General features: G+C 37.6%; 2 protein-coding genes across 2 annotated transcripts in view; one reads left to right on the forward strand and one right to left on the reverse strand.

The window, feature by feature from the left end:
• Positions 1-26,795, reverse strand: LOC127834544 (nuclear receptor ROR-beta-like). Its single transcript, XM_052360528.1, has 8 exons — positions 26,544-26,795; positions 13,526-13,720; positions 12,946-13,093; positions 9,944-10,162; positions 7,056-7,267; positions 6,502-6,742; positions 4,609-4,836; positions 1-3,022 (listed from the first exon to the last, which is right to left on the reverse strand). The coding sequence occupies exons 1-8, from the start codon at positions 26,589-26,591 to the stop codon at positions 2,769-2,771; spliced, it is 1,545 nt and encodes a 514-aa protein (XP_052216488.1). The 5' UTR covers positions 26,592-26,795; the 3' UTR covers positions 1-2,768.
• Positions 1-27,648, forward strand: part of LOC127834515 (membrane-associated protein Hem-like) — a 142,574-nt gene that overhangs the window by 807 nt on the left and 114,119 nt on the right. The window lies entirely within an intron of this gene.

Genomic DNA, 27,648 nt, shown 5'->3' on the forward strand with positions numbered 1-27,648 from the left:
TAACTCTCCAATTTATTCAATCGTTTCGCGTTGCAACGCTTTATAATATTCAGGTTTTTAAATCGTCAAAAGATGCATATAATGGCTATTTTAGAGCATAGTAAAAGTTGAGTATAACTGTTTCCTCACAAATATCATAACTAAAACGAAAATGTTCAATTCTGAAACAACTTTTTTTAATTTGGACAATTTACCAAAACGTGAAAAGGCCGCTTTAAATCCATCTCGCAAAAGTCCAGGGTCTGTAATCGGTCACAAAATCGTAAGGGGAAGACATAAGTGACTAAGTGACTATCGATAAACAAAGTTTTGCTTTCAAGATCAGAAAACAAACACGACCGAAATGTAAAGGGTCACGAGGGCAATCGTTTCAATATCTGCCGTAACAAAACACGTTTACCGTACTCGGTCAGCAAATCTGGAAAGTCTGGAAATCGTTCCTAAACGCCTGATAAGGCATACCTAATGTGCCAGTGTGCTATATTTTCTACGCCACATTTTCGCATGACGCGACTATTAAAATGTGATTTGATAGTGTTGAAAAAATGCTGCGTGTGAATCAAATGTTCATATAAGATATATATTTCGATGGTAGGAAAAGAAATCTGCATGTGAATCAAATATTCACATACGATATATTTCGATGGATAAGAAATAAACTCATGCGGTGAATATGCAAAATTGTAATTAAAAAACACAATTGTAAAACTTCTGTTTTCAATTTAATTATTTAGAAACGTTAATTGAGATATTTCTTCTTATATTTAGTTGTTTTTTTCGGTTTTAGCTATTACAAAGCATTTTAGTCTGAACTCCGAGTTAAATAATAATATAATGAACGGTTTTAGAATGGTGTTGATCACGTATGACCCGTGGCATTCTATTTAATCAATTAAATAATTGCTAATAATTGAAGATATTAACAATAATAGTGCCCATAGAAATATTGCATAAGGTCATAAGTTGTTTCTGACTGCTAAATAAATGAAAATTTTGTTAACAAGATGCAACAATTAAACATGAAAACGTAAGTATGATGTTTTGGATGTCGTTTAACCACTATGCTGATGTCCTCTACAATCTATGTTTTGACACGGACACAACCACTTTATATTCTACACAGCGGACTAAAAGAACATGGACAACAAAGTCAAAATTCGTTCCATAACGACTATCTACCCACTCAGTTGTTAATGAATATTCGCCAAGCAGTTACACGTTGAAAAAAAAATTAACAGCATATCGCCCTATTACTGCAAAAATGTACCGTGTGCCTTCTTATTTCGTTGTCACATGGTATCTTTTTTCTACCAATGGGGCGATTATTGCTTTGTAGTAAAACAGAAAAGGGGAACAATTCTGCTACACCTTGTCACAGCCTAATTATCAATTGTTAAGATCATAAAGATCACAGTAAGGACAATCAAGCGTGGACGTTTCAGCAACATCCAACCACAGGTTAAAGACAAATTGAACACACAGACTATATTTTCCATGATTGAAAGAATTACAATACTGGCAATAGTTATACCAACACTTGTTGAAGCCAAACTTCCTTCCAACTGTAAAAGGATGAGCTAGCATAACCCTGTAGTTAAGAGGATTGAAAAAAATTATTGGGACTATATTTTGTATTGTCGAAAAAATGGACAATAGCAATTATTCAGCCAAAATTCATTTCTTCATGATAATATGCAATTTAAGATTATACACCTGTGAAAGTTTGCGACAAATCCACACAGAAATGAATGATGAATTCAAAACACAAGGTTATTGACTTATGTATGGACGGACAAGAGCAAAGCTTAATGACCTCACTACGTACATGCAAAGACACGATAACGAAAACAACGGAAGCCCGACCTTCATACCCTGTCGTTAACATGTTAGTAGAAACAAACAACTTGTTTTCTTCTTATAAAGAACGATAGTCAAACATAATAACATAGGTATGTAATATTTATTACATAATATTTACTTCAGGTACTAACACCATAGTGGGTTTACATGTTTGTGAAGTAAAATGCGTGCACTTGAATATTCAAGTAGAAGTACCGGCAGTTGCTTTTCTTGCTTAATAACAAGCACACATACATAAAAATTTGAAATAAAAACGTCTGTGTGTTCACTTAATCCAGTGGGTAAATATTTGTAATTGAAGCAGACATGAGTGTATGTACTACACTACGTCATATACGGCATGATGGCGAGTTGCACAAAAGTGAAGTTGAAGCGTCCGACGCTTAATTAAAATGGGCCGTGCTCTGTGAAAAGAGGGATAAACGCATGATTCGTAAAGTGTCGCTTTCCGATTATATGATATAGTTCGTGTACAGAAAGTATGTTCTTAGCCAAAATATAGTTTAGGCTACACCGGCTTATCTGGGACGACACTTTACGCACATGCATTCATCCCCCTTTACACACGGTGCGGCCCAAATAGAACATTTTATCAAATAAACCACAAAATCACACTCAAAAACGACACCTGTTGGCAGAAAAACTCTTACCAATAAGACCATAAGATAGGCTCCGATTCAGAAGAACATGTCAGCAGAGGATGTCGATTCTAATCCAGAACTTTTCTACACATTTCGATTTCTGGTCGTTATACTATATGCTTCGTATGTTTAAGCAAGGTCTCATGCCTGTGTTATAACATGGGTGGTGACAGTCGCGAGTTCGATAAGCTGTGGAGTTTTGAACAACGAGGCTTTGTTAGCGCATTCGACATTCCAACATAACATGTACACGTAACGTAATGCACTCTAAATATCTTTAAAGGATAACATTTCTTTCCACAGCGGATAGTCATGCATGAGGAAACCCCATTCTTCAAGGAACTTCTGATTGGCCTTGACGTTAATGTGCGAGAGGTCTCGAATAGCAAGTAGACGATCGATGAGTCTGTAGAGGCGAGTGCTGGGATTTTCGAACGTCTTGGACAACAGATATCGCAAGCAGTCCAAGTATTTCTCTTGCAATGCACTAATTTGATCCGCGTTTTTTAATTCGCATCTATCTGAAATGATGGATTAAACGGTATGCATGTTTTTTTAGCAAGGCTATACATAAAAGTTGTATTAAATCATGTTAGCGAATGGTTTGTAAAGATGTCAATAAAACTTGCATCATAATTTTCATGAAACCACTAAAAAACAATTTAAAATGCACATGCGATAACTTTTGAATTGCATATCAAATAAATTATTTATCAAATGTAAACGAAAGTGGACATTTACGGTTGCATTCAATCAATATAAATGTTCTTTTCTTCTAAGGAATGTGCATCAACACATTATAGCACTATGTTCTATTTACTCATCTAGTCGGTGTTCTATTTACTCATCTAGTCGGTGTTCTATTTACTCATCTAGTCGGAGGTTGCTTTAAAAACTTTACACTCGAATAAATAGATGAAACCATGTTATGTGTAACGAGACCAAATATCATCTCACAAATTCCGAATAGCATCACGCGCACATCAAGTGGGGCAGTCAACAGTTGTACACAAACGGATCACATGTTTGTGGGGTTTTTTTACAATCTTAGTGAAAATTACAAAGAGCACCACGTGCCATTTCTAAATTAATGTATTCAATTTCATTATAATACTAACTCTGACTAAAGAAATTTGGTAAGTATATGTTCAAATGTTTGAAAACATACCTCAACATTTACACACTACATAGCATTAAAGTCGTGATTATCACAATTAATTTGTCTAATATGATCAAAAATGTGTGCGGTTCTTTTATAGTGAATGCAGTGTACCTGGTCGTGCAGATTTGGTGCTAAGTAAGGTAAGTGTAGACATATCTAAGTAAGGAAAGTGTAGACATATCTTAGTAAGGAAAGTGTAGACATATCTTAGTAAGGAAAGTGTAGACATATCTTGAGAGAAACACAAATACTCAAAATCAACGAATATTTCGTACACTATTTCGAAAACAATTAAGTTAACAAATAAAAGATCAATTTTCCTTATAACACTAGCCAAAATGTCAACTTTAGATGTTGTATGGTAACATAGATTAACAGAGATGAAAAATACTCGTTTTTATTTTTGTGGGGAGCACTTTATTCCATTTTTATTTCCCGCAATGATATCAATTCATAAGAAACACAACCACTTACTTGGTACATGAACACGTGTTTATTTTCTCCCGCAAAACAAGAGCATGTAATATCTCGTTTAAATCTATGTTACCAGACCATATCTAGCGTTGAAATTTTGGCTATTGCTATAAGGTACATTGCTTTTTTAATGTGTTAACTTTTTTGTCGAGATATTGTACGAAATATTCGTTGATTTTGAGGGTTTATTGGCTTTGAATGATTCTTCGATAAAAAAGAGAGTGCAATAATTAACCTTTAGTCAATTTCGAAATCAATAAAATAGTTTTCACCAAAAAAGTTGACATGTTCAGTAAAATGTGTATACCTTGATCAAATAATAACAAACAGGAGATTAGTATTCAGCTACAAGTTTCGCCTGGAAATGTTCACTACAGTTCAACTGTATAAAGCATGGGCCACAGGATCTCTTGACATGACATCTAGCGCTACCGGTATATAAGCAACTGTAACTGGAGGATTGGGACCTACCAGTGAAAGTAAGAATTATGGCCCTGAGCAAAGCAATTTCCTCGATAGAGAGCTCAAGCCTATGCAGGGTGTCCGTGTAAGCATACATCGGCTCGACCCAGTCGGGGCTGAAGAACTTTGCCATGACCTCCTTGGTGGTGTTGTGGCTTCCGTCCCAGCTGATGGCGAGGGACAGCTTGTTGCTGAAGAGTATGTAGTTACCAAACATCCAGAACTCCATGTGCGCCGCTGAAAATAGGTGGGTTTTACATGCACATAACGTCATCAAACTGGAGGAAATAGTTAATAGTGCGGATAGTGTGTTAAGGGTCGATTTTGGTTTGGTATGAATCATTTCATCAAATGCACGACATTTCATTTTAAAATCAGTGACCCCACGGTTTTCCTGATGACTTTAGGACTGCATGCCCTACTACAGCTAGAGGTATAATGCCTGAATCCGCTCAGGTGAAAAGTTTTTGTTTTTTTTATTTTAACAAGAAGTGAATCAATCGTTATACACATAAACTAAAATCAAGCAAAGTTCAATTTTTATTTGCTTGCATATTTGGGAAACATTTCGACAATTTTGTTTAGGACGAAAATAACGATATTAAACGCAAAAATGGTTAAACAAATTTAAGAAGGCCTACATGCGCCAACGTTGAAAATTGCTTTGAAATTAATATTTTTCGTTTAATATCTTAACTAAAATAACGTCTATATAGTAAAACAACAAACAACAAAAGCTGTTATATGTGGAATTAATGTCCCAGATCTTTGAATGGTCGTGGTTGTGACAAATGGTAAATCGGAAACTGTGATAAGTTTATTGCACTTATTACGACTATTATACATTCAACATTGCAACAATAAGCAGCAGGAAATTATAAAAATCATAGTAACCCTGTTGTTATGCACACTTTGTTCATTATCGTATTTTTCGAAGTTAATCTGTAAACCAGACATCGTTGACAGACTGACATAAATCCGTTAATAGATCTATCCCGGAAAAGCACGAGTTTAGAAAAACCTACTAATCACCCCGGTACAAACAACGCTGGTCCATTAAATCAACCAATGTAAGTTTACTTTAAATTATAATGGTTGATACGGTGTGTGATTTTGAAAGGATTATAAATGGGTTTTTCCAAAAAGTTGCTTTTTCCGGGATACATACATGTATATTGGTTGTTGCTCAGCGAGTGTCCCTGCCAGTTCGAGATACCTTGGTACTTACCATGCTTAGGAACAGACTAAATAGCGACTAAGTCGATGCAATTATTTTCGTGAACAAACCTAAGGTCAGTGCATCTTAGCGAATACAAATTAAATTAAACCGACTGTATTAAATGTGTGTAGAATGTATATATCGTAGTATGCTTTTGTTGAAGTTTTACGATGTGTTTTTTTTAAAGAAATTACGTATTTTACGACTTTGACATTGTTCTTATAAATAAAATAATTAAAATAAAGAAATCATATAAATGCGTTATATTGTTTGTTATTCTGTAAACAGTGCAAATTAATGTATTCACAGTGTTTTGATGATGGTAACAGCCTTTTGTAGTTTACTTACATAAGAATACGGATATCCGGATATATTCGGATATCGGATACGATTCCCATCCCTACTTTAAATATGTTCTATGCTAATGAGATGGAATCAAACGAGCACATTTGTGCAGTTTCCCATGAATGCAATTATCAAACGCATTTAGTAAATGTGTATGCATGTAAAAAGATTATTTGATATTAGCAATTGCGGTACCTCAAAATAGCGCTTACACAGTAACTTTTACAACAACCCCGTGTTATTTATGTTTTTACATAAACAAGAGGTTTAGACAATTTTGAAATAATTGCCGTGTTTTTGTTAATTAACTTTAATACATGACATCGTACTGAACGCACCTTTCATAAGATGAGTGATATCGTAGGGACAGATGTTCCGGAAGCCTGGTATAATTTTGGTGAAGTTTGCGAACTGATGAATGCTCTCTTCCATCGCCTTTCCCTTCTGGTTAAAATGCGAGAGGCGGTCGTCCAGGTCTAAGCCCGTCTCGGCGAAGATCTGTTTGTACTCGGCGGTTGACACTGGCTGAGTGCTGCCGAAAAGTTCCCCAAAAACTTCTTTCTTCAATTTGAAATCTTCCTGAAGGAGATTTTGAACACAACATTTTAATATAAAATATTGGATTCGTCATCTTCTTCTTCGTTCCCGTTGACATACTCTTCCTTCTCCTTACTATTTTTACCATCGCAATTATCGACAACAATGGCATCGTCATTGTGCGCTGTGTACGTCATTTCAACCTTTTTCTTCATTTTGAACATTTAAAATGTTTGTATAATCAAATAACCATTTATAACAACAATAGCAAACATCGCATGAAATAATGAGTATATCAAATTAGCAGAAAAAACAACAACTAACAATATCAGCTGACAATTGAAATAGCGCTTACATATGTTTTCACCTGCATGTAGTGGATTTTCTTGGTGAACTTGAGCTGCTTTCGGATTTCGGGGTAAACGACATCCTGGCAGGAGACAAGCGTCTCAATGAGCATCTCGAACTCTCCGTTGCAAACAAGCGGCTGGCAAGAGAGCGGAAGTGCCTCGTGGCCCCACAACACACTGTATGTGGCGGCGTCTTCCTCGAACATTGCCTGCAGCGCTGTGTAAGTGGCCATAAACAAGTCAATGCTGGTTTAAAGTGAAAATATGCTTATTTTGAAGAAAAGAAAGCAGACGTTATATACGAAAACATTGCCTATAAAATGAGATTACATGTTTATTGTCTTAAACATATTTTGCACATTTGAACTATTTGTACATGAAGACCTTGTATGTGTGAACGCCAGTCACATTCTTACTGTTTGCCCCTTTGCACGTGAAAAGCTGCAATTAGCTTCTCTCAAATTACATCCTTGAAATGGGCTTAAGTAGAGTGTAGCAAGAATTTTGTTAATGTGGTTTTATTAAAAAAATGGTCAAATGTTACAATGTGATAAATATTGTACCAGTGTTAAAATAACCGGCGATTGTTAGAATGCGACAGGCACATTTATCATACGTTACTTTATAAAAACTGGCGTGGGTTTATGTGACCACAACTGGCGTGGGTTAATGTGACCACAACTGGCGTGGGCTAATGTGACCACAACTGGCGGGGGTTAATATGACCACAACTGGCGGGGGTTAATATGACCACAACTGGCGTGGGTTAATGTGACTACAACTGGCATGGGTTAATGTGACCACAACTGGTGTGGGTTTATGTGACCACAACTGGCGTGGGTTTATGTGACCACAACAAGCATGGATTAATGTGACCACAACTGGCTTGGGTTTATGGGACCACAACTGGCGTGGGTTAATGTGACCACAACTGGCGTGGGTTAATGTGACCACAACTGGCGTGGGTTAATGTGACCACAACTAGTGTGGGCTAATGTGACCACAACTGGCGTGGGTTTATGTGACCACAAATGGCGTGGGTTAATGTGACCACAACTGGCGTGGGTTAATGTGACCACAACTGGCGTGGGTTTATGTGACCACAACTGGCGTGGGATAATGTGACCACAACTGGTGTGGGTTAATGTGACCACAACTGGCGTGGGTTTATGTGACCACAACTGGCGTGGGTTTATGTGACCACAACTGGCGTGGGTTAATGTGACCACAACTAGTGTGGGCTAATGTGACCACAACTGGCGTTGGTTTATGTGACCATAACTGGCGTGGGTTAATGTGACCACAGCTGGCGTGGGTTAATGTGACCACAATTGGCGTGGGTTTATGTGACCACAACTGGCGTGGGTTAATGTGACCACAGCTGGCGTGGGCTAATGTGACCACAACTGGCGGGGGTTAATATGACCACAACTAGTGTGGGCTAATGTGACCACAACTGGCGTGGGTTAATGTGACCACAACTGGCATGGGTTAATGTGACCACAACTGGTGTGGGTTAATGTTACCACAACTGGCGTGGGTCAATGTGACCACAACTGGCGTGGTTTAATGTGACCACAACTGGCATGGGTTAATGTGACCACAACTGGCGTGGGTCAATGTGACCACAACTGGCGTGGGTTAATGTGACCACAACTGGTGTGGGCTAATGTGACCACAACTGGCGTGGGTTAATGTGACCACAACTAGTGTGGCTTAATGTGACCACAGCTGGTGTGGGCTAATGTTACCACAACTGGCATGGGTTTATGTGACCACAACTGGCGTGGGTTAATGTGACCACAACTGGCGTGGGTTAATGTTACCACAACTGGTGTGGGCTAATGTTACCACAACTGGCGTGGGTCAATGTGACCACAACTGGCGTGGGTTAATGTGATCACAACTGGCGTGGGTAAATGTGACCACAACTGGTGTGGGTTAATGTTACCACAACTGACGTGGGTCAATGTGACCACAACTGGCGTGGGTTAATGTGACCACAACTGGCGTGGGTTTATGTGACCACAACTGGCGTGGGTTAATGTGACCACAACTGGCGTGGGTTGATGTGACCACAACTGGCGTGGGCTAATGTGACCACAACTGGCGTGGGTAAATGTGACCACAACTGGCGTGGGTTGATGTGACCACAACTGGCGTGGGCTAATGTGACCACAACTAGTGTGGCTTAATGTGACCACATCTGGTGTGGGCTAATGTTACCACAAATGGCATGGGTTTATGTGACCACAACTGGCGTGGGTTAATGTGACCACAACTGGCGTAGGTTAATGTGACCACAACTGGCCTGGGTTAATGTGACCACAACTGGCGTGGGTCAATGTGACCACAACTGGCGGGGGTTAATGTGACCACAGCTGGCGTGGGTCAATGTGACCACAACTGGCGAGGGTTAATGTGACCACAACTGGCGTGGGTTAATGTGACCACAACTGGCGTGGGCTAATGTGACCACAACTCGCATTGGTTTATGTGACCACAACTCGCGTGGTTTACGATGTGGCCAAAACTGACAATTGGTTAAAATGTGACTAAAACTGGCGATATGCTAAAACGTGGCCAATACTTGTCATTTCGAAATTCAATTGATTAAATTGCCGTGCCAGATAACAATGGCCTGCGTCATGTCGTCGGTCGACAACAAACACCACAAACAACATTCAGTGTGGCACTAATGTGGTGCTCTGTTTTTAGTATCATTTTAAATACTCTAGCATAAAGTATGCACTAAAATATATATAACCGCACGCATACATTTCCAACCAAGAGACGAACACTGTTTACAACTAAATAACAGATTCCCCCTAAAAAGTTTTAATGCAAATAAAAAGATCGTTAATTAATGATTACGAGAAAGTTTAATGATTACGAGAAAGTGGCATGTTGTCGGCTATAGAGTGCGATGGTGCCGGTGAGGGTGCATTATCGATCGTCGTCTCTGTGTGGGTTGTGGAAACTGAGGGATGCTCTTCCGACGATGCCAGTTGTCGGGGCGCCATCATGAGGCCGGGATCCTGCTCCAGGACCGCCTTCGCCTCCACGATGGTGCGCGTCCTCGTCTCTATGGAGAAACGGCCTTTTCGGACACCTGGGCATGGAAAAAAACGCTGTCTTTTTTTATATACAACGCATATATGGATCTTATTATACATTATTCTTGACAAATGCGTATAGATAAGCGACCATTTAAACGCACATCAAAACAAACTGAAATGGTTATTAATTTTATATCGCATTACAAGAGTGACTCAGGGTCAACTTTGGCTTCTGCTTTGTGGTTTGATTAGCCATTTAAGTGACCGCGTGTGTACTTTTACATTACATTTAAGTGACAGTGGGTCTGATTTGAGGTTTGCTTTGCTCTTTTACCGATCATGTGTATGATCGTAGTGGATTGAGTATGCCATTATAATAACTTATGGTCTGCTTTGTGGTTTTGTTCGCCATTCACGTTCGTTGATCATACTTGTTACCTTGCTTGTGTGAAGTTTTTCCTTACTGCTTACCATTGGATCATTTTAATTAAGTTTGTAGCTCTAATACATTATGTCAGAGTACTTATCTTGAGAAGGATGTGACGTATTCAATCTGACCGCAGACCGCACGTGTTTTGGCGACTGCTTTGCTTAACTGTTTGTTCTGTGTTTGACTTTGCAACTGATGAGTCAAAGTGTTTGTGATCCCAGGTGAATTAACTACTTACAGCTGTTGGCGTTCTCCATTGCTTTGATGAGTGTGGTAAATAATATAGACGTTTAGTAAAAGTGAAGTGGTTTCTTCTGTCTGTACAGATTATTTCACATTTGTTACGGTTAATTCTATTATACTCAATCGACCTATATAGGAATATAAGTCGATCTCTATGGCGACACAATGTACTCCAACTACTGTGGCTTGAGAGGATATCACAGACTTCAATCTTTAAAGGGTCATGTTCACAGATTTGACAATGTTCACGTGTATCAGTAAATACCTTACATTGCTAGATTTAAACATAAAAGTGTAGAGCGCTAGTGTAATAAGAAGAATATACGTTTTAGAAGGAAAAAATGGTCCCCAAGTGAGCTTGAACCTGTGCTCTTTCGCCAAAAACGGCTAAAACCTTATCCAATTGACCAACAAATTTGTTGTACTTTAAAGGCATTTGATACTTTAAATAACTGATTCATGTTTTGTAACATATTTTAACAAAAACACCATAAAAATTATTCATCGTTCGGATAGTTAACGTTTTATAACTGAATTATTTTCAAATGTTGATAATTCAAAAGCAAAACTGTAATTCGATCGTGGTTCTACGTCATTGTTGGTGTTTCGCTGGCTGGTGATGTGGAGCTATTTTATTTTCAAATACGTGACAACAAATAAAACAAGCGCACCGCCTTGCGGGTGCAGACCGCTCATCTATTTTCTTTTTAAAAGTGAAGGGAATCTCAATTTCAATCACAAAGGAGGGAGGGGTGGAGTGAAGAGTGGTGTATAGTGTGGTGGGTGGACATTTATTACATTATCTTCCCAAAATGCGGGGAAAAAAATGCAAAAAAAAATCGGGGGGTGGGGGGAGGTGGGGGGTGGGGGGAGGGGATTCTTGGGTGCGATGGTTGGACGGTATTTCAAAAATAAAATAATAAAGATAAATATTTGTGTTTTTTAACCGTTTCAAAAAAAAATTGGGGGTAGGGGTGGGGGGTATAGTGTGAGGGTGTGGTGGTCATTTGTGAGATGATCTTTAAAAAAAAAATTAGGGGGGATTCGGGGGGGGGGGAGTGCACGGGGGATGGTTTGGGTGGAGTCTATAGTGGTATGTCAGGTAAGAGAAGTTTTGTCAAAGTATCAATCAAATCTAATCATAATTAAAGAAGTTATGGCAATTTTAGCAAAATGTAATAATTTGACCTTGAGAGTCAAGGTCATTCAAAGGTCAAGGTAAAATTCAACTTGCCAGGTACAGTAACCTCATGATAGCATGAAAGTATTTGAAGTTTGAAAGCAATAGCCTTGATACTTTAGAAGTAAAGTGGATCGAAACACAAAATTTAACCATATATTCAAAGTTACTAAGTCAAAAAAGGGCCATAATTCCGTAAAAATGACAACCAGAGTTATGCAACTTGTCCTTTTACTGTACCCTTATGATAGTTTGCGAGTGTTCCAAGTATGAAAGCAATATCTATGATACTTTAGGGGTAAAGTGGACCAAAACACAAAACTTTACCAAATTTTCAATTTTATAAGTATAAAAATGGCACATAATTCTGTCAAAATGCCAGTCAGAGTTACATAACTTTGCCTGCACAGTCCCCTTATGATAGTTAGTAAATGTTGCAAGTATGAAAGCAATAGCTTTGATACTTTAGGAATAAAGTGGACCTAAACACAAAACATAACCAAATTTTCAATTTTATAAGTATAAAAAGGGCACATAATTCTGTCAAAATGCCAGTGAGAGTTACATAACTTTGCCTGCACAGTCCCCATATGATAGTTAGTAAGTGTTGCAAGTATGAAAGCAATAGCTTTGATACTTAAGGAATAAAATGGACCTAAACACAAAACTTGACCAAAATTTTCAATTTTTTTAAGTATAAAAGGGGCACATAATTCTGTCAAAATGCACGCCAGAATTATCTAACTTTGCCTGCCCAGTCCCTCATGATAGTAAGTAAGTGTACCAAGTTTGAATGCTATAGCATTGATACTTTCTGAGAAAAGTGGACCGAAACGCAAAACTTAACCGGACGCCAACGCCGACGCCAAGGTGATGACAATAGCTCATAATTTTTTTTCAAAAAATAGATGAGCTAAAAACTGTTTTTATCACCATCAGTGAACAATTAAGACGCCTGTATTTCCTAATTATCTACTACTTACTGCTTTTCGACATGCCAAGTGAGTGACATTTCTGCAAGCGACACGCAGAGCAGTTCGTCAGCCGCTTGTGTGTGTCGGCGACATGGCACTCGTTATTGCCAAGGCAAATGTACGTCTGCTTATGCGTCAGCGCACGACGGAAGAATGTCTAAGAACCAGAAAATATACATGTATGTTTATAATTGGGCGAAAAAACTACATTTATATAGGTGTGTATGTCAGATGTGAACACGCACGCCAATTACTGCTCCGAAGTAAACGATAATGAAACTGTACTGTATATGAAAATACACATTTGTGTGTTGCTATCGTCAATTCGATTTTTTATAAACTGTTGCATAATGTTTGAAAATCAAGTTGCTATATTCAGCTTTTCCTACCGATCTGGACAATTCAATATTCCCGCCGCAATTTAAAACAATCAAATACTGTGTTAAATATATAACACTATTAACTCTAAATGTAAATTAAGAACTTAAGACATATGTTTGCCAATATACATAATAACATCGCTTTTTACATCCGACCAGACCATACACATATAGTGAACATTGCCTTGACATGGTGCCAAACTAATCACCTTGCATGCTTCGCATGTGATCACTCCAAAATGAAAGCCGGATGCCTTGCCACCACACACTTTGCAGGGCGGAAGAAGCAGTGTTTCTGCACCTGCATTAGATTTTGCCTTCCGGTTGCTTGTCTTTGGTTCCTTGCTTTCGGATGCACCCCCTCTCTTTTTCGATTTACCTGGACCAGCCATTCCACATTCGTCCTTGAAATTGAAACAAACGAATACAAAGTTTTGAGGCGCATAACCCATATTCGAACTCGAACTAGGTTTTGTGACGGTAAACATGCTCACCAATTTAACCATAATAGAGTGGAAACAATGTTGTTGTTATTTGTCCCCTACCGGTGAAACCGGAGGGGACTTATGGTTTGCGCTCTGTCCGTCTGTCTGTCAGTCTATCCGTCACACTTTTCTGGATCCTGCGATAACTTAAAAGTTCTTCATATTTTTTCATGAAACATAAAACATGGATAGATGTCAATATGGAGATTGTGCACATCATTTCATTTTGTTCCTACATCAATAATGGTTGCTATGGAAACAAATATAACAAATAAAAATCTGACAATGGTGGAGTTTCACCGGTACGGGACCATATTGCTCGGCAATCTCTTGTTTGATTTTGACCTGTTGACCAAGTTTATGGATACAATATCTAATACAAAATCGGAACAAATATTGTTAAGATAAACATTCCACGTTTCATCAATACTAAGCCATACAAGTGTCATTCACAGTTATAACAATGTTTTAATAAGATTTGACTTTGTGACCTAGTTTGAGACGGAGTTGCCTAAAGATTCGAACCCGCCCTTAATATTTCATCAAGATTTAGAATAAATGCGGAGTCTAAAGTGGCAATCGTGATACATCGAATATCTACGGAACCTCCGTAAGATATGAAATAAATCGTCCGCTGATCCAGAGTGTCTAATGTGGCGCCAAAGCTTTTTCCTATTGTTTGACCATGTGTCATAGTTTCTGCTAGCACGTAACCAAAATTAGAGCTCCTTCTTGATATTTTCAAGATCAACATTTTCACCAAGTTTCATCAAGGTTAAGTCATAAATCTGGTCTCTAATGATTTTGAAAAATAATTACATAGTGACATAATTTTTATACGTATTTAACTCAAATTCCAACAAGGCCCTAGCTGTTGTAAAGATAAATACAAATGTCAGTACCAGGTTTCATTAGGATTGAGTCAATAATGTGGCCTCAAGAGAGATAACAAGTGTATTTTGTTTTCTTAAAATCAACCTGGTTGCCTTGTTTTTTGATGCACGTAAATCAGAATGACTGTCGGCCCTTATATATTTTCAAGACAAATCAGGGCGACTTCTGAAAAAAAGCAAGTGATAAGCATTATGAAAACAGTTGTATATGAAATCCTGTAAAGATTGTAATGTCCCAGCCAATAGGTAAATTGATGTAAAAATGTGATCAAATGTGTCTGACAAATTCCCTTATTGTCTGCATTATTGAGATGTATGCGCGGATTTAGGCCTGCTCACGGCGTTTTCTTATTTACGATTGCAATTATATATTCACCCCGTTCGTTTGAAACATGCATTTTTTCGTCGCGGACGCATGTAGCTGAAACTTAATACTCCTTTAGCACAGGTGGTTAGCGTGTTGCTATGATATTAATTAGAGAAAACATCATTTTGAGTGATAAATAATCATATTATAACGAAAAATTATCTTTTCTGAAAAAAAATTCACTATCAAATATACATATAACAAGGTATGCAACTCAAAATCACCCCAAAACGGGGTGCATCGCTTTGAACAGTCATATCTTCATCAATTGTGAAGCAATTTTCACGATCTCGGTCTTAGCATTTGTAAAAATATTGCAAGACATATACATTTCCAGAAAGGAAATTCATTTCTGCGTTGAATAAGACCGCGATCGTGAAAATCGCTGCACAATTGATGAAGATATGGCTGTTCAAAGCGATGCACCCCGTTTTGGGGTGATTTTGAGTTGCATACCTTGTTATATATATTTGATAGTGAATTTTTTTTCATAAAATTTACTTTTTCGTTATAATATGATTATTTATCATTCAAAATGATGTTTTCACTAATTAATATCATAGCCACACGCTAACCACCTGTGTCCTTTAGCGGAGATGGCTATTGCGACATTTTTTCTCGGGGACAGTATCTTTTACAACGAGCATAGGGACCGTTAAGTACAAATATTCTATTATACTACATATATATATATATATATATATATATGTATATAGTATAATAGAGTATTTTTTACCTAACGATCCCTGTGACAACGAGCAAATAAACAAACGTACGGGCGCTTCGATTTATTACTGACAAACGACTAAAAGGGAGGTAAACGGAGCGGATTACTTTTTATGCAAATTAAGAAAGCTAGAAAAAGTAACCTCCCTTAATATTTATATAATTTTGATTTATTACCGTACGTCAAATGCTCGATGGTTGGTTTATCATTGAAAATGTGTTAATAGAGTGATACAAATAAAACCAAGAAAAACATACACCGCAATATTATGATCGAGAAAGAATGAAAAATACTACTTGATGCAAACATCAACAATACACTACCTGTTATGTATGAAATCGTCCAAGCTCAATGAAGAATCCCTTTCAAAGGTGAATACATATAGACCTGTTACGGCCCTGCACTACAACATGCTTAAAATTATGTCGTTCACTCGCTCGTATCACTTTCCGAAGTGTATCGTGCACAATGAACGTTTCTGGTGTGTTTCGTACCTACTACGAAGCAAATTTTGTTATTAGTCACATGTTTCAATATGAGACCTACTGTACATGTACATCGTCTCGCATGACCGACTGTAAGGTTTTGCAAGACGATGTATTATCCACTCTCTTGTACATCGTCTCGCATGACCGACTGTAAGGTTTTGCAAAACGATGTATTATCAACTGTCTTTGTAAATAAAATTGCTTTAATAGGCAGCCGCGTTTACGAACCTTAGAGTTCATAAGTTTATAGCTATTACTTTACGTTCACACAAGGCTATAATTAATATAAAATGCGAAGTTGAGTGTTAGTTTTATTAAATAACAACATTGGCTGTAATTCCTCGATTTCAGATACAGAAATGTTAAGTATTTTAATGTTACATCTGACTCACACAACTCTGATTTAAATGCATGTTTTGCGTTTGTTTTAACATAATGCATGCATTCCTTTTAGAACCTATGACAGCTTTGTAATGTATCATTTTGACAAACTGTTATGGTCTGTTGTTGGCCCTCGTGGCTTAATAAAATGTAGCATTTTGACCAACTGTTTAAAGTTGGTTTGTTTTTTATTGTTTCATGCATAAAAATTAATTTATTTGTAAACATGCGATCGTTGCCCGGGAATAAAGCCCAGGTCTTTTGTCCGAGTATCCACCAAGGTTTGGCAGTTTTATTTTAAATCATGAGTAAATAAATTATGATCTGTTGATGGCCCTCATGGCTTAAATACGCGAAATCAAAATAAAATCACACAATTCGAGGACTTAAGATTAAAGAATAGACTTAGACCAAAGGACGCGTGCTTCAACGTGTAAATGAATACGGTCTGAAATGATGCTTTAAAATTGGTCCCACTCTAGTGGTTTAATGCCATGCTAGACTTCATTTTAAAGGTTTTCTTAAACAGTGCGGTTTTAAGAAAATTCTCTATTTTAGACTTTAGTTTAAAAATCGTTTGGCAAATAGGGTAACTCGTCGAGTCGATTTTGCCCTTGAGTCGGATATTTTTATATTTTTAGTTTTGAAAGATCAGTTTTGTTTAGCATGATTTGTGAAGTTATAACTATCAATTTACCCTTCATACTCAAAGTAAAAACAATTTTGAAATGAAATGTTATCAAATATTATCTCACGATGAATTTATATTCGTTTAAGTTTTAATTACTTATGGTGACGGAAAATTCAGGATTTTCAACTATCGATTATCTTTATACCATCGGCAATTTGTTCAGATACGATTGACAGCAGTTACAAATGAATTTATATTGAAAACATAACCTTATTCTATAATAATGAAAGGTAATTTTCAGTGGTTTGCTTTATTGTATAGGTATTACAGTAAAAGATTAATTAAAACTCAATTAGCCCCTGAGGCGAACGCGATTCGCCCTTATGGCTTACATGAGTTTATGTAATGGCAGAGGCATAGCGATGAGAATTAACCACATATTCATTCCAATTAACATGACTCAATCTATAAAGAATCCCATAGCTCACAAACACCAAGAATCGCACAATGTTTTATCTTTAAATGTCTGTACTTTTCTTTGTCAACCCCAGTGCTACAAATGGTTCCGCTGTTGTAAAGGTCGGATAGTCACTACAAGTAACCTCGTCAATTTTCCTCTTTTTATAACTTATTTTCGTCAATAATGTCAATAAAACAATTTGCTCAACGAATCGTGTTATGCGTACTATGTGCATTGTACGGGCACTTTACCACCGATAGTCCATGACTCAATGCAAAAATATCCACAAAAAGACAATAACTTTAAACTCACTTCAGAAGTAAACACAATTACTTGCGAAAGTTAATTTATTATTTTTTACTGCCGGAAATATAACATTTTTAAATGTCTCGCGTGACAGTTATAGAATGTTTCGCAGTTTGTGCCTAGATGCATTCAATGTGCCGTCCGTTTAAACAGAGACAAACATTGTTCGTATCCATGATTTTGGCATTTATGAGAACTGTGAAAATTATAGCAATGTTTCAAGAATGCGGACATAATACAGAATATCGTTGTTCGTGTAGATTTTGTTTGTTTGCGTGTTTTTATGGGAAAAATAAGATATAAATAACTACTACTTCTACCACTACTACTACTGTTACTGCTGCTGCTACTTCTTCTTATACTTCTGCTGCTGATAGTGTTGCTGCTGCTGCTACTACTACTACTACTACTACTACTACTACTACTACTACTTCTACTACTACTACTACTACTACTACTACTACTACTACTACTACTACTACTACTACTACTACTACTACTACTGCTACTACTACTACTACTAGTACTACTACTACCACCACTACTACTACTACTGCTACTACTACTACTACTACTACTTTTACTGCTGCTGCTGCTTCATGTTAAGCAATATACTGGTGCATTTAAGCGACTTACAAAACTGAACGTAAACACTGCGTGTTACTATTACACGTTTAAAGTATGTAAATAATAGTTCTTCGACAATGTTTAACCAACTTTAGCTTAATTGACTCGGGGGTTTTATGAGCAGTAAGCTTTTGGGTGTGTACATGTTTTTCCTTTCGAACTACGCACTTAACGTAATGCTTCAATCTATTTTTCTCAATATCTTGTGATCGAAGCATTTTTCTGAAAGCAGATAGTGTCTAGCGGAATATTGTGGTAAAAGAATAGCCAATGAAGAAAGTCATATATGTAATAAATTAAAACACTCAACTGAATCAAAATATACCGATTTATCCATAGACACACAAACACGGGGGGGGGGGGGAGGGCAAGTCGTTCCATTACCCGTTAATGTACCCCGGGTACGGAAATATACTGCAGTACTGAAACGTACCCGGGAATGGTAAATTGGTCGTTGTCGGCTTTTTTATTTATAATGTTCATGTTTATGTCAATATTCTTTTTAATGGCCTCTTTATTATCGCAACTATCGATCCTACTCAAAAACTGCTAAACAGTCATACATGCCAGACGTCCCGATCTCGGCGGGACAGTCCCGCTTTTGGGCCCTTTGTCCGGGCGTCCCAATATGAGACGATTTGTCCCGTCATTCGTAAAAAACGATGTAAGGTCTATAGGTTCCCAATAAAATTCGCTATTCAAGCTCTGTTTCGCTAACACTTATCACCGCTAATCTTTTTATTGCCCCCTATTACCAATCCGATTCAACTTCTCGTGTGTACCAGTGTTGTTTATGACACCTTATCAGCGATTTATCGGCTAATTATTGATTTTATCAGGCATTCTCACCATGGTGGTCTTCAAGATAGTGGTAGCTTATTGTTATCGATAGTTGTATAATAATGAAATAAATGTTGAAAATGTTTGTTTTTGTCTTTGTTTGAAACGCTTTTCAAAACAATTGTTTTGTAAAATTAACTCTACGTCATTAATGAGTCTTTAACATTCAATGTTTAGTTCCAAAATAGCGGGAATATCCGAATGTGCAATATACCAAAATCGCAACAAACAGTCCAATTAGTGATACCCATCCTGTCTAGTGTAATTGGGTGTAATTGTAATAAAAACAACGAGGTGCTATGCATGACAGTTTGACCCTACTCCAATTAAGCTAAAAACAACGAGGTGCTATGCACGACAGTTTGACCCTACTCCAATTAAGCCGCGACAATTGACAAGTAACAAACTGCGCATGGATACATGCTTAAAACCCATCGCAACAACCAGTAAAAGTGGTACCCATCTTGTCTTGTGTTATTGTAATAAAAACAACGTAGAACGGTTGAGGCGTTGTTGGCAGTTAAAATGAACACAAAAACGGTTTGCTTTCACCAAAAACCTACCTCGGAAATGTGTACGGCCGCGCATTCCGTGTCAAGCTGATGTAACTGTTCGGTAGATAGTTTACTGTAACCCGTACTTTCAGTGTACTGGATAGCCTCCCCTGCGTTAATGTTTGCTATTGAAAGTAATATAATGAGTATTGTTGTCGTAATGTTCCAGATTTTGTAGAGATCTACTCTAAAAAGATGAATATTATCTTCGTTGTTTGCTATTGTCTTATTTAATAAAATTGTTATTGATATATTTTAGATTTCATGCTACATATCAGATGTTATATGTCTTGAATAAAAGTATCAAGAGTTTTTGTTAGTACTATACTGACTACGGTAAAGGTGGAATGATGGGTGTTAAGAAATACCGAAATCCCCGTAATTACCGAAATCCCCCGAAATCCCCAATTATATTTATTATTTATCAAAATACTGCGGATTGTAAGTAATATTGCAAAATACAATCAATTCACTGATGAAAAATTGTTTTTATCCATGTTTGGTAGTGAAAAACTAAAATATATACATAATTACTGGGATTCCGAGTATGAACCCATAGTGCATGTTTTTACAAGAACGATCAGGTACAGAAATCCCCGCTGTAAAGATCTTCAAGTGTCAAAAAGTCATCTGGTTGGCTTTTTTATATTAGAAAGAAGAGGTACAGACAAAAACTTAACAACAATATCCCACTTCTTTTGAAAAATAATGACTTGAGGCGAGGATTTCGGTAATTCTACATTCGCCCACAGAGTACCGAAATCCCCCATATTTACATCTGAAAGTGTCAAAAATATCATTTGTATTCTTGGTTTTTCGCTTTGCTTTAATGTTTACGTGCAAAAAAAAATATGAATGTAAATTATTAAGCACACTTGACAGCATAAGTTGCCTCTTAGGGGGGATTTCGGTAATTCTACATTCGCGCGCCGAGTACCGAAATCCCCCATATTCACGCCTTACAGGGTCAATATGTCATCTGTATGATTGTTTCTTGGCATCGCATAACTGTAAGTGTACAAATAATGATATTAATATTAATTTTTAAGCACTCTTGACACCATACGCTGCCTCTTAGCGGAGTAACGGTGATTTCGATTTACGAGCGAGCACATTTTAAACAGGTTGAATTACCAAAATCCCCGTTCTGACACGTCGTGGCTTGGATCGGGTATTGCACCCGGTACACGTGTGTATTAGCACCCTACTGTAGTCCCGGCGGGGTGCTCGTTATCGACTGCATCAATACACCGGTAAGCAACAAGTTTAATGATATTAGTATTAATTACTAAGCATAAAGAAAGCATTATAGTACTTTCTTATAGTAGTGATAATAATGATAGTAATGTTAATTATTAAGCAAGCATATGTTGCCTCTTAGCGGGGATTTCGGTAAATCCACACAAGAACTTAAACCGCTGTACAAACCGTCAGGTGTCAAGAAAATTATTTTATTTTGTAGAAATCAGTCATACAGCCTATCACCCCTGCCCAGCTCTTGCCACGTGGAGGCCACCTCTTGAAAGAGCCAAATTTTGAATTTCGTAAAAACAAATATAAAAAAATAGGCCGAAATAGTCCCAAATATTTAAACGAGAAAAAAAAACATAGGCCGAACTATATAAATAAGACGTTAAATTTTGCAGATGTTGTTTTGAAATAAAACTGCACAGCTTTAGACAAGCTTGTCTGTCAATGAATGTGTTATCCTCAATTCCAAATCAGAATATAGTAGAATGTAGATCGTTATCAGTAACGTGTCTACCGTTCCTTCGGGATATATATATAATGGCTTTTCCTCGGGCTTTCCTTAGCCGTGTGATTTGATAAACAAATAATATAATTTGCCTCTTTACAAGCCGGTTCCGTATGCCCTGTGCGACTTGGATTGCTTTGATCACTTGGGTTGACTTGGGTCGACTTGGGTCGACTTGGGTTGGCTTGAGTCGACTTGGGTCGACTTGGGTTGACTTAGGTCAACTTGGGTTGACTTGGGTCGACTTGGGTTGACTTGAGTCGACTTGGGTTGACTTGGGTCAACTTGGGTTGACTTGGGTCGACTTGGGTTGACTTGAGTCGACTTGGGTCGACTTGGGTTGACTTGGGTCAACTTGGGTTGACTTGAGTCGACTTGGGTTGACTTGAGTCGACTTGGGTCGACTTGGGTTGACTTGGGTCAACTTGGGTTGACTTGGGTCGACTTGGGTCGGCTTGAGTCGACTTGGGTCGACTTGCACTTATACCAAAGAGTCTGCAGTGTCTCCCCTCTGCGTTACGCAAGGAAGACAATCAATGTCCCCCCTCTGCGTTATGCAAGGAAGACAATCGGTCAGTGTTGTACAAGCGACAATCAGTAGCTTGACAGACTCAGGCTGACCTACGAGACCAGACTCGTGCACCGTCTTATATCACCAATGAAAACCTGTGACCCGGACAAAGGTATGAGTCTCTATTGAAGCTACCCAGCAAGCTATGGTGTAATGCGCAAAGTTGCTTGGGTCACTTCTACTCAAAAGGCATCCAAAGTCCCAGATAACTTCAATGGTATATGGTCTCTAATTAATCCAACGTATTTAACGATGTGCTCTGATCGGCAATCGAACGCAGACTGCTCGCTCCCCGTGTGTGTATTTCGATGCTTATCAGGTCCTTCCGCGCCTGAGGCTGCATTATGTGAGGACCCGGAGTGTCCCAGCACTCCTTCCTAATCAGATTTTTGACTCACGAAAGTTGGGACGAATTTTGAATGATAGCTGCAATTTCCAGCTATTTATTGTTTTTTACTGAAAGGTTTTTAATTTTGAGGTGGTCTTGTGCTGTGGGGGGGAACCGGAGTACCCGGTGGAAACCGCACCTGTCCGGTAAGGTGACCCCCAACCAAACTCACATGCGCCAAAGACGGGTGTGTGTTTCAGAGTTTATTTACAGGTCCTACTGGCCTCTTCACGAGGTTACGGTAGCCCGACCTGGCGCCAAAGACGGGATTAGGGGCAGCGCTTTATATACTGATATATATACCACGTGACCCGCTTGCTAAAGACATCACCCTACTATTTCATGTAAACACAACCCTACCGTTTCAAACAGTATATGTATAATACTGTGGCTATATTATGAAATACATATTGTGCATCTTAATAACCGACTTGTATTATTAAATCATCAATTATGTACATAAAAATACAATGATCAATCCAAAATACACACGCTATTTGCGTGGAACGTACCGAATGGTCGAATGCTTGTTCGCGGGAAACGTACTTTCGTGTTGGTGTAAATAATAGGAAAGAACTCAAAGAATAATGAACCTAAAGGATAAAGTACCGGCAAAAATCATCATCCTCATTACAATCATCATCATCATCAACACAGGGACCTATACAAACAAATTGTTTGTATAGGTCCCTGATCAACATCATCATCAACAACGACCGTTTGTGTCCCATTAAACTCATTGTGCGAATCGTCATTAAAACATGCTCGGTCAATGTCTAACATATCATCAACTGTCACGAAAATGTTATCTGGCCCGGTTCTGTCAACAAGCGGTACGAAATGGTTCGGTTTGAAATCGCGTATATCAAAGCGGCACATTGTCCACATGAGTGTTAAATCGGTATGCATATCCTTTACTCCCCTACCAACGATTCTAAGATTACAGGGTTGGGAAGATGTGTATGAATCAACCTGTGGCGGATAGTACGAATTCAAAGTTTTCCCAATACCGCACTAAGAGCGTAAATGTGTGCCAGCTCACATGGAGAATACATTGTGAGTGCATCCTGGACTAAAGACTTAAAATTGGCTTGAAACAAGCGTGAATCCTTGAAAAAGTTCTCATTACTGTAATAGTCCGAATGTTTAATTAATTCTAAAGCAACAAGCAGTCTCAAGAGAATGTGATTGTCTTGCTTATTTGAAACTAACATACTAACAGTACGAAAAAGACAGTTGCCATCGCCTACTGATTTTAACGGACATTTTTGTGTTAACACTTCTGGATGGTATGCACGCAGAATTTGTATTGAAACTTGATCACTTTGATGGTCAGCGGCTTTAATGGTTTGAGGTTTAAACTGGACTTTGTACGTCTTGAGAAGTTGCTGTTCGGCCTGAGCAACGTTCAACAACGCTGCAAGATTGTTTTTTTTTGAAGGCTGTGAGAAGTCTGAAATTAACTGACTGACTGACTGACCGACCGACCGACCGACCGACCGACCGACCGACTGACTGACTGACTCTCAACAAGTAACATTCATTCAAGCACGTACACACAAATAAAAAAACGATATTTCTTATTTCCGGTATCAGTTTAAAAATGATGGTATTAAGGTGTTAATAATGATACTGTGCAAATTTATAATTTCTGAACACTTTTTATTTTTTGATGATATTCACGTTCAATAAAGCAGATCTTCTTATCAACCTGATGCCTTTTGCCTGCTACTGTTTATAATCATAATTGTATATATTTCAATACACCATCGAATCGAACTACATTACACATAATGCAAATCTGAGATTTATAAATCAAGTTCCATCGCGCCAATATATTGATTGTTTCATACAATTGTATAGAAAACTGTGGCTTGCATCAAATTATGGGTCAAATTCCGGTTGAATTCCAAAACAGTGCTTTAATACGTCAAGCACGTACACTAAAAATATATACGACATTTCTTTATTTAAGAGGCCTTTACACGTTTTGGTAAATTGACAAAATTTTAAAAAGTTGTTTCTGATTCGCAAATTTTCTATTTAGTTGTGATATTTGTGAGGACACAGTATTACGGATCATTTGCCATGCTCTAATATAACCAATATATGCATCTTTTGACGATTTAAAAACCTAAAAAAATATAAAGCTTTGCAAAGCAAAACGATTGAATACTAACGTGTGACAGACTGACAGACAGACTCACGGACACACAGAGCGCAGCCATAAGTCCCCTCCGGCGAAACCGGTAGGGTTAAAAAATATAACAGGGGAAGTCTACACTGTGTATCAGCAACCTGCTGTGGTGATCTTTATCTATCCGCTCAATACGCAGACACCTCGCTACTGTACTGGAAAATTGGATTTACTACCAACATACCTGATTTCATTTATTGCTAAATTGTTCTGTACGTTTACATTAAACAACGAAAATGGATCAACATCACCGTTGCACATTTTATTAAGCACTTTTTGATGGCCTAATTAAAGACGGCGCTTACAATAATCAAACTGTGAATGTGGATATTAAGAAGTAAAACCTAAATTTACCAAATGTATGCCTTAGACACTTATCATTTTATTTTTAAGAGGGGCATTATGGAATATTAAATACAGATTATTCGGAACTGCTGATTACCCGGAACTGGTTTACAAACTGTAGTAATTATAGCTAGCATTAGTGGCAATAATTTGGTTATGTCCGCGTGCCAGTGAACGTTGCGAGAGGTTCGATATACATTACACATAATTAAATTCTGATACGAATCTGTAGGCTTGATTGTGCTAACATCATTATTTCTAATAGTGTCAAATAATATAAAATGCGCGTGCCATTACACGTTAAGTGAATACTGCATAAGCGAGAGGTGTGAATTAAAACTCATATTATTACACTATTATTATTATAAATGTCAGTTTGAAGTGTGCTGACATCTTTATCACTATTGTATCAACTATAGTAATTAAGCACAGCTCGATCTTACTCGCAAAATATTATTCTACAATGGCTAAAGTAATATCGTTAGGTGATAGCTATATCCAACGTCTACGTTTCTTTGTGAAGATACAATGTCAAAACCAAAACAGAGTGTGGGAAGAATAACCGACATTGGCAATGAAATACATCGCATTGGCTGTTAGCACGTGTACGAAGCAACTGACTTGAATCGAATGATTTCACGCAAATATTTTTCGCGCAATGTCAGTCAAACTCTTTTAATGATGAGTGTTTTAAATGTTCTTGATTATTATAAGTTTACTGTATGTCACTACATCTAAGACCACTATCGCCATAACTTTATGTCTTTTTCTGAAAAAAATGGGCTTAATGCATGTGCGTAAAGTGTCTTCCCAGATTAGACTGTGCAGTCCGCACAGGCTAATTAGCGACGACACTTTCCGCTTTTATGGTATGTTTAGTTTCAAGGAAGTCCCTCCTTACCAATAAGTTTACGCGGAAAGTGTCGTCCCTGATTAGCCTGTGCGGACTGCACAGTCTAATCTGGGACGACATTTTACGCACATGCATCATATAATCGCTCATGAATATAATTATATATATGACAAGGCTCATATAATCGCCGACAAAAACAAAAAAGGGGTGGATTATATTGACATTGTAATAATAAACACCATTTTAAAACTAACATAACTAGGAATTTTCGTTGATACGTGTATAAAGTTTTCGTCTTTTCCATATTAATGTGAAAATCAGACCGGCCCTACTGAACAACGAACGAAGAGACACATACCTTGAGAGTGCAGCACTCGCATCGTAATCCCCGTTGTGAAATGCACATTTCTTTCACATGAACGCACGTTTACTGTCAGACCACCACAAAATTAGAGCTCCTTCTTGATATTTTCAAGATCAACATTTTCACCAAGTTTCATCAAGGTTAAGTCATAAATCTGGTCTCTAATGATTTTGAAAAATAATTACATAGTGACATAATTTTTATACGTATTTAACTCAAATTCCAACAAGGCCCTAGCTGTTGTAAAGATAAATACAAATGTCAGTACCAGGTTTCATTAGGATTGAGTCATTAATGTGGCCTCAAGAGAGATAACAAGTGTATTTTGTTTTCTTAAAATCAACCTGGTTGCCTTGTTTTTTGATGCACGTAAATCAGAATGACTGTCGGCCCTTATATATTTTCAAGACAAATCAGGGCGACTTCTGAAAAAAAGCAAGTGATAAGCATTATGAAAACAGTTGTATATGAAATCCTGTAAAGATTGTAATGTCCCAGCCAATAGGTAAATTGATGTAAAAATGTGATCAAATGTGTCTGACAAATTCCCTTATTGTCTGCATTATTGAGATGTATGCGCGGATTTAGGCCTGCTCACGGCGTTTTCTTATTTACGATTGCAATTATATATTCACCCCGTTCGTTTGAAACATGCATTTTTTCGTCGCGGACGCATGTAGCTGAAACTTAATACTCCTTTAGCACAGGTGGTTAGCGTGTTGCTATGATATTAATTAGAGAAAACATCATTTTGAATGATAAATAATCATATTATAACGAAAAATTATCTTTTCTGAAAAAAAATTCACTATCAAATATATATATAACAAGGTATGCAACTCAAAATCACCCCAAAACGGGGTGCATCGCTTTGAACAGCCATATCTTCATCAATTGTGAAGCAATTTTCACGATCTCGGTCTTAGCATTTGTAAAAATATTGCAAGACATATACATTTCCAGAAAGGAAATTCATTTCTGCGTTGAATAAGACCGCGTTTGTGAAAATCGCTGCACAATTGATGAAGATATGGCTGTTCAAAGCGATGCACCCCGTTTTGGGGTGATTTTGAGTTGCATACCTTGTTATATATATTTG

The sequence above is a fragment of the Dreissena polymorpha genome, chromosome 1, assembly GCF_020536995.1.
Source record: "Dreissena polymorpha isolate Duluth1 chromosome 1, UMN_Dpol_1.0, whole genome shotgun sequence".
In the NCBI taxonomy this organism is placed as follows: Eukaryota; Metazoa; Mollusca; class Bivalvia; order Myida; family Dreissenidae; genus Dreissena; species Dreissena polymorpha.

Bases quoted from the DNA above. Each gene is read 5' to 3' on its own strand.
- LOC127834544 (XM_052360528.1), bottom strand. From the start codon at position 26,591: ATGTGCATTTCACAACGGGGATTACGATGCGAGTGCTGCACTCTCAAG. The intron at 13,721-26,543 runs GTATGTGTCTCT...TTCAATTTCAAG, and splicing joins GCGAGTGCTGCACTCTCAAG to GACGAATGTGGAATGGCTGG. The intron at 10,163-12,945 runs GTAAGTAGTAGA...TTCCATGCCCAG, and splicing joins ACTTGGCATGTCGAAAAGCA to GTGTCCGAAAAGGCCGTTTC.